This window comes from Rhizophagus irregularis, chromosome 22, assembly GCF_026210795.1.
Source record: "Rhizophagus irregularis chromosome 22, complete sequence".
Lineage (NCBI taxonomy): Eukaryota > Fungi > Glomeromycota > Glomeromycetes > Glomerales > Glomeraceae > Rhizophagus > Rhizophagus irregularis.
This window is the reverse complement of record NC_089450.1, coordinates 2,928,344-2,945,776: the sequence shown is the minus strand read 5'-3', so window position 1 is coordinate 2,945,776 and position 17,433 is coordinate 2,928,344. Positions and strand designations below refer to the sequence as shown.

General features: G+C 25.7%; 2 protein-coding genes across 3 annotated transcripts; both read left to right on the top strand.

Annotated features, from left to right (window-relative positions):
* Positions 1-6,044: 6,044 nt before the first annotated feature.
* OCT59_014819 (uncharacterized protein) lies at positions 6,045-8,281 on the top strand (the record flags this gene model as incomplete). The annotated part of the gene is made up of 10 exons (XM_066150267.1): positions 6,045-6,081; positions 6,166-6,281; positions 6,411-6,623; positions 6,702-6,797; positions 6,863-6,947; positions 7,006-7,178; positions 7,282-7,318; positions 7,401-7,520; positions 8,079-8,193; positions 8,263-8,281. The coding sequence occupies 10 exons, from the start codon at positions 6,045-6,047 to the stop codon at positions 8,279-8,281; spliced, it is 1,011 nt and encodes a 336-aa protein (XP_066002450.1).
* Positions 8,282-10,575: 2,294 nt separating this feature from the next.
* OCT59_014818 (uncharacterized protein) lies at positions 10,576-12,419 on the top strand (the record flags this gene model as incomplete). 2 transcript variants are annotated; one of them, XM_066150265.1, is made up of 13 exons in its annotated part: positions 10,576-10,649; positions 10,859-10,887; positions 10,970-11,022; positions 11,100-11,108; positions 11,604-11,658; positions 11,740-11,764; positions 11,837-11,843; positions 11,888-11,897; positions 11,974-12,006; positions 12,084-12,113; positions 12,189-12,208; positions 12,302-12,330; positions 12,398-12,419. In XM_066150265.1, the coding sequence occupies 13 exons, from the start codon at positions 10,576-10,578 to the stop codon at positions 12,417-12,419; spliced, it is 396 nt and encodes a 131-aa protein (XP_066002448.1). The 2 variants fall into 2 exon arrangements, with proteins under 2 accessions (XP_066002448.1, XP_066002449.1); XM_066150266.1 differs by lacking the exons at positions 10,576-10,649; positions 10,859-10,887 and adding exons at positions 10,652-10,659; positions 10,772-10,802 and having other exon boundaries at positions 10,970-11,020.
* Positions 12,420-17,433: the final 5,014 nt, after the last annotated feature.

The window sequence follows — 17,433 nt, the reverse complement described above, 5'->3', positions numbered from 1 at the left end:
ATTATTTATAAAAATATAATAAACAAGTTCCCGGAAAAATATTTTTATTAATTGTGTAACGAATAAATGTCGGAGGTATATGAAAATTTGCAGATATATCCTTTATTTTATGATATTTAAATTACATAAACAATAATCAGAAAAAAATAAACAATAAAATTTAATGCTTTTTTTTTTTATTTTATAAAGTATATTTAATTAAATTAAAATTAACATTTTAAAAAATAGAAAACCCCGTTAACATTTCAGCTGATTGAATTTAATGCATTATAACACGAAATTTTATGAAGAAATTACATATTGTGCATTAAGACAAAAATATTCTTAAAAGCTGGTTACCTATAAAACTCATACATTTTTAGGTCATTTATTAGCTAAATATTGATGGGAATAAAATTTTTCTGAAGACTTTTTTTGAACACCGTGTATAATATACTGTATATATTGCGAATCACGCCCGCCTTGCGTATAATGCTGTAATAGATAAATCTTCAAATTCCAATATTATTTTAAAAATAATCGAAAGTTTCCATTTATATAATATAAATTAAATTATCTTTTGGCCGTTAATTATGGCCTACCAGAAAATGTCTTTTAATCTTTAATTATTAATTAGGAAATCAATAATTAATGGCAAAATAAGTTTCATCGAAAATATATATTATGACAATTTTTTACACTTTCTAAATGATATGTATTTTTCCATTTTTTTTTCGTTTACTAAATACCGTATTTTTATCCGTTATTAAACACCTTTTCTTGCACTCTATGGCGGAAAAGGACCTCATAATTATGGTATAATGCAGGCCAGCCCTATAAATAAGAAATGTCCGGAAATTGTTATCAAAAATGTCCAGAAAATGTTCGGGTGTATCCAAATATGTCCGGAAAATAACCATTATTTGTCCCAAAAAATGATTAACAATTTTTTTTTAATAGTTTAAATGTTCAGAAAATGTACAGAACACGTACAAAATATATAGGACTTTTTTTTAAAATGTTTCCTCAATATAAAAAATGTCCAGAATACATAAAGAAATTTTTTAAAAAAAAATTTTATACTTTATTTAATACAGAAAACGTCCAGAATATGTATAAATAAAAATTCCGGACAAATTTTGGACAACTAACAAACATGTTTTATATAAGTAATAAAAATTAATAAGACCTTTAAATATTTATTGAATGATTAATTAATAAATATATTCTTCTATCCTTCATTAATTCATTCTGAAATTTCAGTATCTTTATCGATAATATAATATTTATTTCCAAGCTGAAAAAAGCCAACACATCGATCTATAGCTGATACTCTTATAAAATCATAATAACTAAATCCACTAAAAGATAATGTTCCCACACGATCCTCAGTAACTGGTTTCGTCCAATGAATGTATGCTAACATCTCATTTTGACCATCAAAGTTATATAAAAAAAAAAATTCAATAATTCCATAATAAGATTTTTTTATATATTCAGGTTGGCGATGCTTAAACCTTGCCCATTTATCAATTTGCATTGTTACCTAGAAATATTTATTAGAAGTCAATTAACATATAATTCTAATAAAAGAATTTTAACAATCTGCTATACTTGCTTTTACAGTATAATTAATTCTACTCCAATCGTTATTTTTATGAATCCATTTTGATCCAATAAAATATTTATCCTTAGTTAACATTCGTCCAAAGGTTATGCCATCTTTTGAAAAAGTCTGAAATAAATTACATTAAAATAATTCAAAATTTTAATAAACAAATTTAAGAAAATACATACATCTAAATTTCGTCCAGCTATATCATATGATGTTGAAAGATTTTCCTTTATTTTCTTAAGTTCACTTGGCGAAAGAGTATAATCTTTAGAAGGAAAGTAAAATTCTTCTAAATAATATTCATCAGAATATATGAGATGTTGTTGAGCATGTCGCTTTGGAGGTTGTGATGGAAAAATCTGGTTATAAATCTCTCGCCGGTAAGATAGATGATTAAATAACTCTAAAAAATGTACTGTATTAATAATATTTTTATACGGATGCAAACGTGATTTTGCAAGCGGAAGCAACATGCCACAAACTCGTTCCATAGGGAATTGCCATGTTGCCCAGCAAGGTCCTGTATTTCTAATACTATCAGCAACATGCAATAGATAATGAAAACTAAGTTTCATTGTACTAATACGTTCTTTAATATTACAATAATATTCTCTATACATAAAAATTAATATTAGTACATCTAAAATCAATATTGTATATTATATAAATTTCTGAAATAGGCTAGTATATACTTACCTTTCATAATGCTTATAAAAAGCTAATAATAATTCTTGTATTTCAAATATATTTTCATTAGTCAAATGTAATTTTTTGCATAATTTAACTGCTTTGACAAATAGAGCCCAACCTTCATAATATTTTATTGGAAGCTGATCTTTTAACAATGGTAAGGAATACATTGTAATCCAGGATGACCACTCTTCTGCCTTATAACCAGCATGATGATGGACAATATTTCGGGGAGGACGTCCAAGATAGGATGGAAATGTTTTGCGAGCTTTGTGCATTAAATCTCCTATTACATTCCATGTGGTTGTATTAAGAATATACATACCATTATTCTCGCTACTATTATTAAAAAATGTGCCATTCCAATGTTTGAACATATATTTTGCGATATTTTCAAACATTAAATGCATTATATCTAATGCAAATGAATATGGAAATTTTATTGAATATAGTTCAAATAATATACTCTGATGTTTAATTCCTAATATAATAATAAGTTAATCATTAATATATTACAAAGTAAATAAAAATATATTATATTAAAATAATTAAAATGGCAATTTACCATAACTTTGTTGTAAAGCAGCAAGTTCTTTTTGTGTTGTTGCACATTCCAAATCTTGTATATTTTTTATATATTCATCATGTGTTCTTAAAGGTAAATTATTTGCATCATAACTCCCTGAATTAAAACCTATAGGGGGGGTGGTAGGAAAGTATACATGATTTAAATAAAGACCTTTAATATTGCAATAGCGACATCCTTTATAGGAGTTATGTCCAGTTAAACCCATTAACTTTGTAAGACCTGGTGTATCTCCAGACCAAGACAAAATATGTGCTCTTAAAGTAAAATGGTTTTTAGTTTTACCATCTATACAATCAACGCCTTCTATTTGTAAAAAATAAAGTTTCAGTTAAAAATTTTTTATGAATTAAAACAATAATTATAATAATTATAAAGAAACTTAACCAGCTAATTCTTTAAGTTCATCAATAATTGGGTTCATAAAAGAATTAAAATCTTTTGGTTCTTTTGGTCCAGGGATTATTGATGTAATTAATAAATTTTCCTTAAGTACTCGTTTTTCTGGTGGAAGATTGGCATTTATAAATAATACAACCCAACAATCATCAGTTTTTTGTCGAAAGATCTGGTAACCATCAACAGATCCAATTAGTGCAATATCATGTTCATCTTGAAAATATCCCATTTTTAAAAGATCCAAATAACATTTACCATCAAATACATCTCCTACTTTGCCATCATTACCAAATCCATCACGTGACATATACGTGTATCGATATCGTAATTCATCTACACGATTTGAATCTTCATACTGTATTCTTAAACGCTTTTTAAGAGAAAAATATGCAAATTGATAACGTGGTTTTTTTTGGTGATTTTGATCAATTTCTTGATATCTGAATGCAGCACAATAAGGGCATTGTGTTTTATTCTCAAATTGTCCAGTATATGCACAACAAGTGTTAATACACATGTCAACCCATTGTGGTTCAATGTCAACTAACTTTTTCAATGTAGTTTTTATTTGGTAAATACTGATTGGAGTATTGCATACAGCTTTCATTATTTCATTAAATGCATTATCAGTTAAATTGCATCGAATTTTAATTTCAAAAAGCCGCAATGCATGTATCAAATCTTCAGATATATTCAATTTGGTTTCATCTATTTCAGTTTTTTGAAATTCTGTTAATATTAATTTTGCTTTATATTCAATTAATATTAAAGATATTTATCAAAACTTACCATTATTTAAAAATAAACTACCAGATGATTCATCATCTTGAAATAGCACTTCTTGCATATCATAATTGTATTCGTATTCTTGAATCTCTCGCATATAATAATCTTGCAATTCATCTTCATTTGGTGATTCCTCATCACTTGAATTGTTGATTTGCGATTCTTCATCTTTATCACTTGAATTGTCATTTTGCAATTCTTCATCACTTGAATTGTTATTTTGTGATTCTTCATCACTTGAATTGTTATTTTGTGATTCTTCATCTTCATTGTTGTTTTGTGATTCTTCATCACTTGAATTGTTATTTTGTGATTCTTCATCTTCATTGTTGTTTTGTGATTCTTCATCACTTGAATTGTTATTTTGTGATTCTTCATCTTCATTGTTGTTTTGTGATTCTTCATCACTTGAATTATACTGTGATTCATTCATGATTAAATCATTTTGAAAATCATTTTGAAATTGTTCTCCATACATATTATTATTTCTATTACTATAAAATTCATATTTATTAGTAAAATTTTATTATATTAATAAATTAACCAAAAAACCCACCTTTCGTCAATATTAAGATTTAGACAACTATTTGATAAGAATTCCAAATTTTCGGCAGAAGAAATAATATTTTGTATACTCGTACTATTGCTCCAAGTTGACTCTTTTTTTCTATGTCTTCTAAAGGTTCCTATTGAAACAATTTTACCACCTAATTCTGGGTGTTCCCCTTTACAAATAAAACATTTGCAAAATATAGTTTCTGGATTTTGAGACATCATATAAAATTAAGATGAAAGATTTTTTTTAAAAAAAAGTTTATAGTTACGTACAATTATTTTATTTTTAGTAGTAATTTGATCTTACATAAAATTTAATCTATATTTGTTTCAGATCATCTCTTATAATCTACATACTAAAAAATTTGTGGGGACTTTAGATTACCCTTCATATAAATACTTTGAATTGTGTTATGCTTGATAATTTGCTTTTAGCTTTTTTTGGAATCATTAGGTGGCACAGTGTCATCTTGCGAGTTTTCTAATAATTATCAGCCGCTGCACACAGAATATTTTGTACATCCCTTAATTAATGCATACGTAATTGTCATATAGTGTAATTTGTATAAAAAATCATCCTGCATTGTTAAACAAATATATACATAAATTACTAACACAGGTAAAACGCCGTGCCGATTGGAGTAAATTTGTCAATTCATATTATTATAATGTAAAATAAGGAGCTACCGGTTCTGTAATCATCATTCCTATATGATAAAATTAAAATAACTCCTCCTTTGAGAGAGATTTTAATATAAGTTCAACAAATTTAACAAAATTTGGTTAAAATTAGGATTATCAGCACAAATTGAACACAATTGAAAACGGATTTGTTTGCAACACATTGGTGTTGTTTAAGAATACTGAGAACAATAGCTTATTATCATCGTATTGTCAAATAGGTTCATTATAGCAAAATTATTTATTGTATATCTGATATATTAATTATAAATTACAAATTTACATAAAAAAAATTAGCTACTAGTTATTACTATTAATAACTTTTTCCATGCGTCATATTTCAAGTAAAAATAAATTTATTGATTATCAACGTTTTCGTCTAAAAAAAAGATCTACAAATTTCTATATCAAATCTAATAAAAATCTTGAATCATCTGAATAAGATCGTATTCTAAGACAAACTGGAAAGAAAAAAAAAATTTAACATTCTAACTCACATTGTATCAAAGTTATTTACTCCTTTTTTTTCTATATAAGTAGCTATTAAAATAAGGTTTTATGTGGTATATAGAGATATTTTTTGTGACACAAACAGATGTCTGCGAGATAAATCTAGAGATTATTTGTATACTTTATTAACAAATAACATGTGGGTGTATTAAAAAAAGTAATCCAGCATTTTTACAAATAATTTTATAAAAAGACACGTCAAGATTTAAAAAAATCTGCTTCATTATAAAAGTCTAGTTTATAATGTCAACGCGAAAAAAAGCAATACCTGTTAATCAAAGTAAGTATAATTTATTTTACAAACAATTTTCTTTTAATTTTAATTTTGAACATTAAATTATTTTTCCATAAAAATTTTCAATAGTGACTAGTATACAAGATTTACAGTTTCAATTAAAATTAATAAACAAAAAAAATCAAGAATTACGTGAACAACTTAAAAAACACGATCAAGGAGTAATGGAAGAATCTAACCAAAATGTATGAAATTTCTAATATGAAATATAAAATAAATGTTATATTTGTACTATTAAAAAAAAGGAAAAGAAAATATATATATTATATAATGCTTTGCCATCTTTAATATAATGCCAAAATTTTTTTTATTAGTTACTAAGAAGATCTTCAGTATCTTCAAGTGCATCAACATCCTCCATTGAATCACGAACTTCTTTAAATCAACCAAAACCAGAAGTTACGTCAATTCAAGCTTCAAGTCAATTAGAATCACGTACATCTACTGTTGCAAAACCGCAGGGCAGTACAGCTAAAAATATCTGTAAAGTATTAAATTTACAAAAAAGTGATTATCAAGGATATCGGGTAAATTTTAACTTTATAATAATTATTTCTTTCAAAATGTAATAATTAAAAATTAACGTATTTATATTAAATTATTAGGGTGATCTACGAGATCTGATCAAAGCCGGATCATTAGAATTAGATAAAAAATGGAAAGATCAGGATATGAAAAGAATTTTAAACCTTATAAAATTGGTAATTCTATAAATTAAATATATTTTAAATAATTTGGTTATGTTTTAACTTATTTAATATATTAGTTTAAACAAAAAAATCCCAATTTTCCTAATTGTGCTAACGATTGGGCTATAAAAGAAATGGCACGTGGAATAATCAATAATAAGCGTAAGTGTCATAAATTGTTACAAATTTTATTGCTTCTTATAACTTTCTTTTGGTTTAGGCGAATATTTCCGAGATAAAAAAAATCAGGTAGAAGCCGAAAAAAATAATAGTGAAAAGCAGAAAGAACAAGATAATGAAGTACAAGAAGAACAAGATAATGAAGTGCACGAAGAACCAGATAATGAAGTGTTGACAAATACGAATATTATTGAAGAACACTCTCAATATAAGGTAAAGATGAGAATATATAAAAATTTAATTTTGATTTTTTAAAAGAAAATTTAAATGCTTTATAATAAATATAAACATAAATTTGTTAATTTTTTGTCAACAGGAAAATCAAGAGCCTTTTGGTGATAATTCAAATCAAGGTAAAGAATTACTATGATAAAATTTTTGAAATTGAAAATTCTGAAATTAAATAATCTGAATCAAATAATTCTTATAATCTAGCATCTAATAAGAAAAAGGGTAAAAAGAAATTGAAAAGAGCAATAGGATCCAATTTAAAAGATGACCATGCTAACAAAAAACAAAAAAATGATCAACGAAGGTCTCGAAGATTGGCAACAAGTAAGTATTGTAGTTTTATTCTATTTATTAGGTTTTATAAATTATTCACATTTGTACATTTATTTTTTATAGCGTAAAGTAAAATAAAAAATTAGATTTTAAATTGGAAAAGTATTGATTATAGATTACGTCAAAATAAGATTTGTAATACACGGATTAAATCAAAAATAAACTTGCATCATTATTTTACAGTATATGCAAAAAAAAAAATTTCGCGTAAAAAAAATCAGTCTTAACAAATTTAGAAACCATTAAAATTATAAATACCAATAGAATTAAAGGATCCCTTTTTTTGGTTTAATTAATCGTGTGAGTATTCAAGGAGGTAAAGAAAATTTTTCTTTACCCCTGAGTACAAAAAAAATTTATTTATCCATCCATACAAAAAAAAATAATTTCTTAAATACTTTACAAAAAAAAAAATTTTCTTTACGCCTTTTTTTCTCTTGTATTTCTTTTTCCCTAGAAGCAAAACATATGTTACTTTTGTAACACTCCAGGTCACTGGATACAAAAGTGTCCTGAAATCCTAACTGAATTTCAAGAGTATTGTATTAGGTGTTGGAGAAGAGGAGGAATGTAAGTACAAAGGAAAACCGCCAGTTCCACCTTGGATGAATGATCAAGAATATCAATTATTTTTAGAAAAACGTCTTAAAAATGAATCTCAGCAGTAAGTGAATATTATACAATAATTATTTATTATAATAACTGTAGTTCGATTGTAACTATCTTTTTCTAGGAACCCGCAGGAAGATTAGATTTTTTTTTCCATTTTTTTTTTAAAAAAAAAATGTTTTTTTCTTCATACTTTCAGAAGGCTGAAAAAATAAATATTAAAATATAAATAAATGAAATAAAAATTAAAACAAAAAAAATTTTATGGCGTAATTTTAGTACTTTGGCTATAATTTATTTTTTAATTATACATTTATTAGTGAAGTCTACAGTAAAGTGTGACCTTCAAACGATCTTATTATTGGGTTAAAATTATAGTCTATTTGTCACGTATGTATTTAATATAATTAATAATTATACAGTACAGGTGCTAATTGATGTGTGATATTTAATGCAGTGACATTTTTGTGCATTTATTGCCATTTTCAAAATTACAATCGTGAATTTTTTATTACTTTTTATCGGATTTATTTTGCAAAATAATAAATTCTAAATACTTAATATGAAAAAATTGGATTTTTCGCTGTATTCATTTTACTTTTTTACATATAAATATACCTTGAAACGCCTTGAAACAACTTAAATCACTTGTACATTTTTGCATAACAATGGAACAGATGCGTTACACCAAATAGTGGTGCTGAAGTTTCAGTCATATGCCGAAACTGAAACAGTAAAGCTAGTTTCAGAAATTTAGTCAATCCGAAACTATCAAAATTATCCAAAATTACTGAAACTTCCCGAAACTATTTTATAATCTATCTGATTAAAAAAATTTTGTCATATTTAGATCACCCTGTATAAATAATTTGAATTGTGTAACATTGAAAAGTGTGCGTTCGATCTATTTCGTAATTATCATATCATAATTATATCATATTAACCGACTAATACATTTACAGTTAATTAAAATTTTAAATGTATTTTTTTTTTTATTCTGATGGATTAGTTACTTGAATTGTGTAACTTGAAATCCATGCCATATAATTAAAACCCGTAACATGCCTCCACCTGATTTATTTATCCGTGTACATTCCAATCCAATCAACTAATACAGTTGATTCTCAAATTCATAAAAATATTGATATTTTTACAATATTTTATAATTAATTAATTAAAGAAATAGTTGATTTAATAATAGATTATTATAACCAAATCCATATCCGAAATTCTCTAAATAAACACCAGATTTTTGAATAAAAATTATTAATTTAACTAAACTATTTGAATTAGAATTTATCGAATAAAATGAGTATCAAAAGAATAAAATAAATGAAATGAACAGATTTCTAATATCCTAAGTTGATTATAAGTTTAAAATTGACGTAATATAAAATAATAAGAAATAATTATAAAATTTATAATTAATTAATAAAAATATTTGTGGTTTTCACAATTCCGAATTTCACTCTACACTCAAACATCAAATCATTAATATAAATAGCTACATTATTCTAAAAATAATTTATTATTTATATCATTATTCTAATATTATAAATATAATTTAATACATATTTTTTATTACGTAATTATTAGCATATTAAATTAATTTACTTAGTATTACATTATAATACTAAATCTTTCTATTTAAAAAAACTCATTGGTCCCGGTGCGAAGCAAGCTAGTTTTATTAAAAAAAAAAATTGGATTATAGGGAAAATTAGATTATCAGACGAATTGCATAGTACAAATCATCTGATGATCTCTTTTTCTTCATTTTTTTTACTTTTTTTTTTGTTTCTGTGATGTAATGGTAAATTTTATCGATTAGATGAAAAGTCTCAAGGGGTAAATGCAAATCAATTTCCTTTACCAAAAATTACACATGATAATTCAACTAAGAAATGCATCAAAACACCCCAAGTCCCCATTGTAACACCTTAATATTTTTTATATTACAATGTAACAATATTTTTTTATATTATGATCGATATAATATAAATTGTGTCCCAGTTTAGTATATTTTTTAAATATACAGTATATATATGAAGAATTCGAACTGTTTAAAAATTGATGATCCTAAATTATAATTCCGGCCCAATATGGTAAAATTAACAAATTTTAGGTCAAATGTAACACCGCATTTATGCAATGTAACGCTTTAAACCCAAAAGTAAAAAATAAACATTAGAATATTTTTTCTGTTATTGGAAATTAGAGGTTTGTGTATTCCATATCGAAAATAAAAATAAAGAATAGTTATTCTCTTTTTTTTGCTTCCTATATACCTTTTTTTTATAGATTTCGTTTGAAACTAACATTTTTCTCTAAATTTCAAGTGCTAGGCTTTTTCTTTCTATAATTTAGAATTAAGGTAGGTGTTTTTGGACCTGTATTTTATAGTGGAGGAGTCATATCAATTATTTCAACTTCATAAATGGAAGTCTTTTTTTTAAATAGTTTTATTTTTATTATTTTAGGAATATATTGGAACTTTACTTCGAATTTTAGGTATGAGTTTGTAAGTGAAAGTCTTATTAATTTCATTTGCTATTTCATTTTGGTCTTTTGGGTACAAATTTTATGAGTGGTCGTCTTTCTTTTTTCTCAACTAATTTGATTTGTTTTTTTAGATACTTTGGGACTTTTTTTTTGAACTTACGGGTATAAGTTGTTTCTCATTTTTTTTAACGCATGGGAATTTTATTTTCTTTATTTAGGAACGCTAACTTTTCTTTTGAGTTTTCAGGTATTCGTGGTGGGAGTTTTATTTTTATTAATTCTATTTTATTTAAATTGAATTTATTTTTAACTGATTTTTTTTTTATTAGAACTTCAGGATCTTTTGGAGACGCTTCAGAACTTCTTTTTTGAACCTTCAGGTGTGAATTTTGTTTTTATTAATTTCTTTTTTATTAATTGAATTTATTTTTAATTTTTTTAATTGATTTTTTATTACAGAACTTTCAGGTATGAATTTCGTGATGGGAATCTTTTTTTTTTGATTTAAATTGAATCTATTTTCTTATCAGATTTTTTTTATTTAGAATGGTTTAGGACTTTTATTCTTCCTAAGAACACTTTTAAGGACACCTTGAAACTTAATACTTTTAGTATGTGTTTATAGTTGATTTGTCTAGTTACATCGGGATTAATGATGATCCGCAGACAATCATTTACCGTTAAAAGCAAGCTTTTTTTTAGTTTAAGCTTAAACTTTTTTTTGCTTGTAATTTTCCTTTCTCTTTTGGCCCTCTTTTTTCTCCCCTTTTTCTTTCGTTTTTTTCCCTTTCCCTTTCTTTCATTTTTCCCCTTTCCCCTTCTTCGGTTTTCCCCTCCACTTCCCTTTCTTTCCTTTTTCCCCATTTCCCTCTCTTTCTCGTCTTCCTTTCCCTTGCTCTTTCTCTCTTCCTCCTTTCCTATTTTTTTCAACCTTTTTTTTTAGGTATTCTTCAGTCTCTTTAGACGTGGTATTCTGGTAAATCTTTTGCCTTCGGATTTCCTTGGACTCGCCATTTTGGTATAAAGACTATTGTTTTTTTTTTATTTTAATTTTTTTATTATTTTAACGAACTTCACTAATACTTTTTTTTTTTTTTAGGTGACCAGGTTCATCAGATCTCAAGGTAGATATCAGGTTTTTTATTTAAAAAAATATTTTTTTAGCGAAACAATTATTAAGGTTTCGTTTTTTTTAGGAGACCAGTTCCTCGAATTCCCTTGGATATGAATTTCGGTTAGGATGAAAGCGGCATTTCAGTAGGTTTATTTTTTTTTTCATTTAATTTTTTTTATTTTAACGAATAGTTTCTAACTGTTCTTTTTTTCTTATTAGGTAAGTTTTTTGGAAGCGAGATATCAGTTTTCGGTAAAAGATTTTTTTCTGTCTTAATTTATTTATTCTAACGAAAAGTTTATTAACACTAACTTTTCTCTTTTTTTAAGCGCCCGAGCCTTTGGATGGGTTGGAATTCGGTAGGTGGATTTTTTTTTTGATTTTTACAGTAATAAATAAACGTTTATTAACGATTAGATTTTTCTCTTTTTTAGACGGGTGGATTTTGAATTCGGTGAGGATATCAGAATTAATTTTTTTGGTTGAATTTATTTCATTTAATGAAACGTTTTCTAACGGTTTGAATTTTTTTTTATTTTTTTTTTAGGTGATCGATCTCTTAACATCATGTGAAAAGTTCAGTACTAAGAATCTTTTTTAAGATTTATTTATTACCATTTCATTACTTATTTCTCTTTTTTAGACAGCTGGATTTCTTAACATGAATACGAAAGGTAAATTGGGATGCAATTAGTTATCTAAGAAATTTGGTAGGAACCTTTTTAAAAAATTTATTTATCTTAACGAGTCGTTCATTAATAACTTTTCGATTTTGTTTTTAGGTGACCTGATCTCTTAATATCATGCAGAAAATTCGATAGGATTCAATTTTTTAAACTTTATTTAACACCAACGTCATTATTTCAATTCGGTATAAGTGAATAAATTTTATTTTAACGAAACGCTTACTAACGCTAACATTTCGTTATTTCTTTTTTGTAGACGGTCACTCCTTTGGGGTGTTTGGATGCATGGGAAATTTGGTAAGTAGGTTTGATTTTGTAAATAATTCTTTTACTGAAATGTCTAACATTCTGTTCTTTTCTTTCTTTTGTAGCTGTTGGTTATTCAGGATATTTGGAAACGTGGGAATTCAGAGGGAAAGGTGGTTTTCTTTTTAATATATTTCTTTCAAAAATATTTTCTTAACATTTCGTTCTTTTCTTTCTTTTTAGACGGATTAGAAGTTTGGATTTTTGATTAGAACTTGGAATTCAGCAATTTGTTCTGGAGTATGATTTTTGGTGGGTTTCTTTTTTTATCTTTTAACACTTTTTTTTAAAAGTTTTATGGAAATCTTTCATATTATAACGAAGCTTACTAATGTTTCGTTGTTTTTTCTTTCTTTTTTTATAAATGACCGATGTTTCTAATAGGACACGTACTTAGGTTCATAGAATTTCGTGGTATTTCGATCATAGTCTTCCTTGCACTTTTTATTTAATGAACTACATTTTATTTCATTTTTTATTTTTTTTCTTAATTTTTTCTTAATGCGACCAGTTTCTTCAGATGTACTAGGAATACTTGAAATGTAAGTTTCGCAACAGAACGTTGCAAAATGAACTTTTTTTTTTAATTTTACTAGTTAAATTTTTAGGTTTTGGCGTTAGATTCAGTCTCGGATCCTTTGGCTTGGATGGTAAGTTTTTTGCTTCAAAAAACTTTCTTTTTTTTTATTTATTTTTATTAAAAATATTTTTACATTTTTTTTGTAGATAATCCAAGGATATTGATTAGGAGTGTTGGGATCTGATTATATAATAGATTTTGTATAGTAGTTTAGATAGATTGTATAGTAGTTTTAGTATAGAATTTAGTTTAGAATTTGTATAGATTCAAATGTAATTTATTGATGTAAAAACCACTTAATAATAAAGTAATTTAACGTTATTTAATGATAGTAATGATTGCTGTAATTTAGTAATTTAACCATATCGATATTACTCGACAAGTTTGATTATTATTGATATTTATCACGTGGGTTTTTCATCAACATATAACCACCTGAAAAATTTCCCGATGTATATGTGAATTAGAAACTTATCAAATAATTTTCCTCGTTAACTAAGTTTAATTTTGCAATTAAAACTATTCACTGTGGAGATATGTAAAAAAAACTAGTTAAGATTTTGTTTTTTAACAAAATGAACATTTTATTTATATTAATTAAAATTTTTACAATAATATGCATGATTAAAAGATGATCTATTGGTTATTTAATTTTACATGAACTACAATATGGCCTTAACTTAACTAACCTAAATAAAAATTTATATCAGAATTTCCATGGTTTAAAAGTAAAAAATGAAATAAAAAATGAATGTAGACAAGCAAAAAGGACCAAGAAAAAATTTTAAAGATCAGATCAAGAATTTAAAAATGAAAAAAGACAAAAACTAAAATAAGAAAAATAGATAGATAAAAAGAAAAAGAAAAATGAAGGTAAATAAATGAAATGAAAAAGGAAAAGATGACGAAAATAAAAAAATTTAAAAAGAAAGAAAGAAAGACAAAAACAAAATAAATCAAGAACTAACAGCACTCCCCCAAACTTTTTACATTATTCTGAATTAATTAATTTGAATCATCTTGTGACTGGTAGGTTACGTAAAGATCTGTTTATTTCCTTTAATCATTAATATTTTCATTATACAGCAGCTGACCAAATGTCAACTTTTTTTGCTAGCACAACTATAACATGCAAGAAAATTGCTTTTATTTACTATTATTTGACAAAAATTGAATAATAAGTTCTATGAACATATGTGGCCGATTACAAACTGCCATTTCATGCGCTAACAAGAATGAAAAATGAAAAAAAAGTAAATAAAGATGAAATCAAGAAAATAGCATGAAAGAAATGATGAATTAAAGAACTCCTACCAGATTCTTCAAACTGTGGACTATGAAATAAAGAAATGAGGTTTTGTTTCGTAGCAGTAAGTTTTATTAAATTATTGTTTGTCTTCTGTTTTCTTGTAGGTTGATAAAAATTAAATTAAATTTTTAACCTCCCTTATTGGAAAAGATCTAAATGTGAAAGAAAAAATTGAAAAAAAGAAATAACGCCTAAAAAAAGGAAAGAAGAAAATTGCAATAAGTATAGACCAAAAATAAAACAAATATAGTTTAAAAAAGCTGTAAATAAAAGAATATATTGATAATAATAAAAATGAATATTAATTATCATACAAACCAATAAAAGCCTCTTCTTATAGTAAAAATTTGATTTTTTGCATTTTACGCGAAAACTGTTTGAATACCCGACTATTTAATATTAGAAAAACATTTTTCTTCTCATAAAATTACATATATTTCTGTCAGTAAAAAAATTTTCATGCATAACTTTAAAAGGATCTTAAAAAATTTGGTTTTAAAGCAAATTTCGTGTAAATGCAAAGAAAAAATGGAATTCTTTTTTTTTGTAAAACAGGTAGATCTCATTAGTTAATTAAAGCTGGGCGCAGCATAATAAAACTGACGCATGGTCATGGCCAATCAGAATCTTTGCCGATCTGCAATAAATAATTGTGTTTGAGTGTTTGTTTGTTTGTTTATTCACTCTTTAAAACCTTTTCATTTTTAATTATCGTTAATTATTTTCTTTAATTTTTAAATTTTATTATTAATATGAAATATTTCTTTTTATTATTATTTATTAGAATGATGATATTTGATGCTATCAGGTCTGACGCTTGCCTTTTTGAAGTATTTAATTTGGAAAGGAACGAACTACAGTATATGTTTTAATGTTTTGTAGTAAGTATTTATTTATTTATTTATTTTTTTATAAATTAGTAACGCGTTTATTAATCATGTATATATAAAAAGAACTACATACACCTAGAAAATAATATAAAAATATAATACCCTCTATAACTAACCGATCTATACTAAAACTATGATAAATCTAAAAATAAAAAAAATTGTGAATTTTCTGTGATAAGTATTTATAGAAATTATTCAAAAAGAATTTTTTATGTAGCTTAATATTTTGTTTATCACTTGTTAATTTTTATTTTTCCTATTTTTATCATTTAAGAATTGTCAGAAAAGAAAGAAACTGAAAGAGAAGGAAAAAGAGAATATGAATATGAAAGAGAGGAAAAAGCAAAAAAGTATAATAATTTAGATGTTTTACTTTTCTTTCACGGGCTTCATTCAAATTTGAGTTTTTTATTTGTCCTTAACTAGCAAAAAATATCTTTTGTTGTCAGATGTTACATTACTAACGTTTAAAATAGTGTAGTGGACAAGCAAATACAGGTTCAAGAGAAGGTCATTATGAAATTGTCTCCTATGTAAGTATTATTTCTTAATTTATTGGTATTTTATTTCTTATATATGTTAATTGTTTCTTTTTTACTTTTTTATTGTAGAAATAATTTTCTTGTAAAATTCAGTTCTAGATAAGTTCAGTTTTTAGTTCCATTTCTTTCCTTTTACTATTTCCTATTAATTTTCTTACTTTTTCATCATTATAGAAACATCAATTAATTTAATAAGTCTGATTTTTGGTTATTTAGGCAGATTTTGTAGTAATGGTATTTTTGCGATCAAATTCTAAACCCAATTTTATCATTTTTTTTTTTTTTTTTTTTTGTATTTTCTCTTTTAAAGAATTATATAGCTTGTATTAATGGTTTTATAAATAAAGATGCCAAATAAAAAAACTATGAAAATGTAAAAATGTACAATTAGTGCGCTATTGATGTATACAGAAATATGCAATTAATGTAGGCCAAAATGTGCATTAATGTGGGCCAAAATGTAAATTAATGCGGGCCAAAACGTGAAATTAATGCGGGCCAAAATGTGAAATTAATGTGGGCCAAAATGTGGGCCAATATTATGAATATTTAATTGACCGGCATTATTGATAAATCTGGGCAATGTCGTTGATGGAAATTGTCCGGAAAAACGAAATAAAAAATATGTTCTGAAAGTGTCCAGAATGTGTTTGGAAAATGTCAGTTTTTTATATCACTTAATATGGATTGTTAATATTCCGGACATATTCCGGATATATTTGAATTCCGGACTTATTCCGAATGTCGGAAACGATCACGTTTTGGAACACTTTCCGGACATAACAATGTCCGAAATTTGTCTGCTTATTTAACTGGACAAAAACCGGACAAAAACCGGACAATCCTTTTTTATAGGGCAGGTGATGATGACTTGAAGTGGCCTTATTCGAATTTATTTTAAATAAAATTGATCTACAAAATTACTGTAAATTTTAATAAATTTATGGCTATCAATTATTATTATCGTGTTCCGAATGGGTCATTTGACCTGACTCGTGTTAAAAATCCGAATCGGGTTTATCATTATTTGACACGAGTCCTGTAGTCAACCTGACTCGTCAGGTCAGGGTTATGCCTTTGCTTGACCCAGGTTGTCCCGGGTTGTCTAGCGCTACGAGTCTTATGTATAAAACGAGAAAACATGGTCAGTGGATTCTTAGATCATATTTTTGGTAAAAGTAAATCACCAACAAAATGAAGTAGAAGTGTATTTAAAAATCCTTGAGCAGATCGAAATCAAGATGTTCTACTGTGTAAGAAGTTATATTATTTAATCTTACTAATTTATTAATAAACACATATAGCTAAATTAAAGTATTCATACTACTTAGCAGCAGTGGCAGGTAAAAAATAATTTAGCTAATAG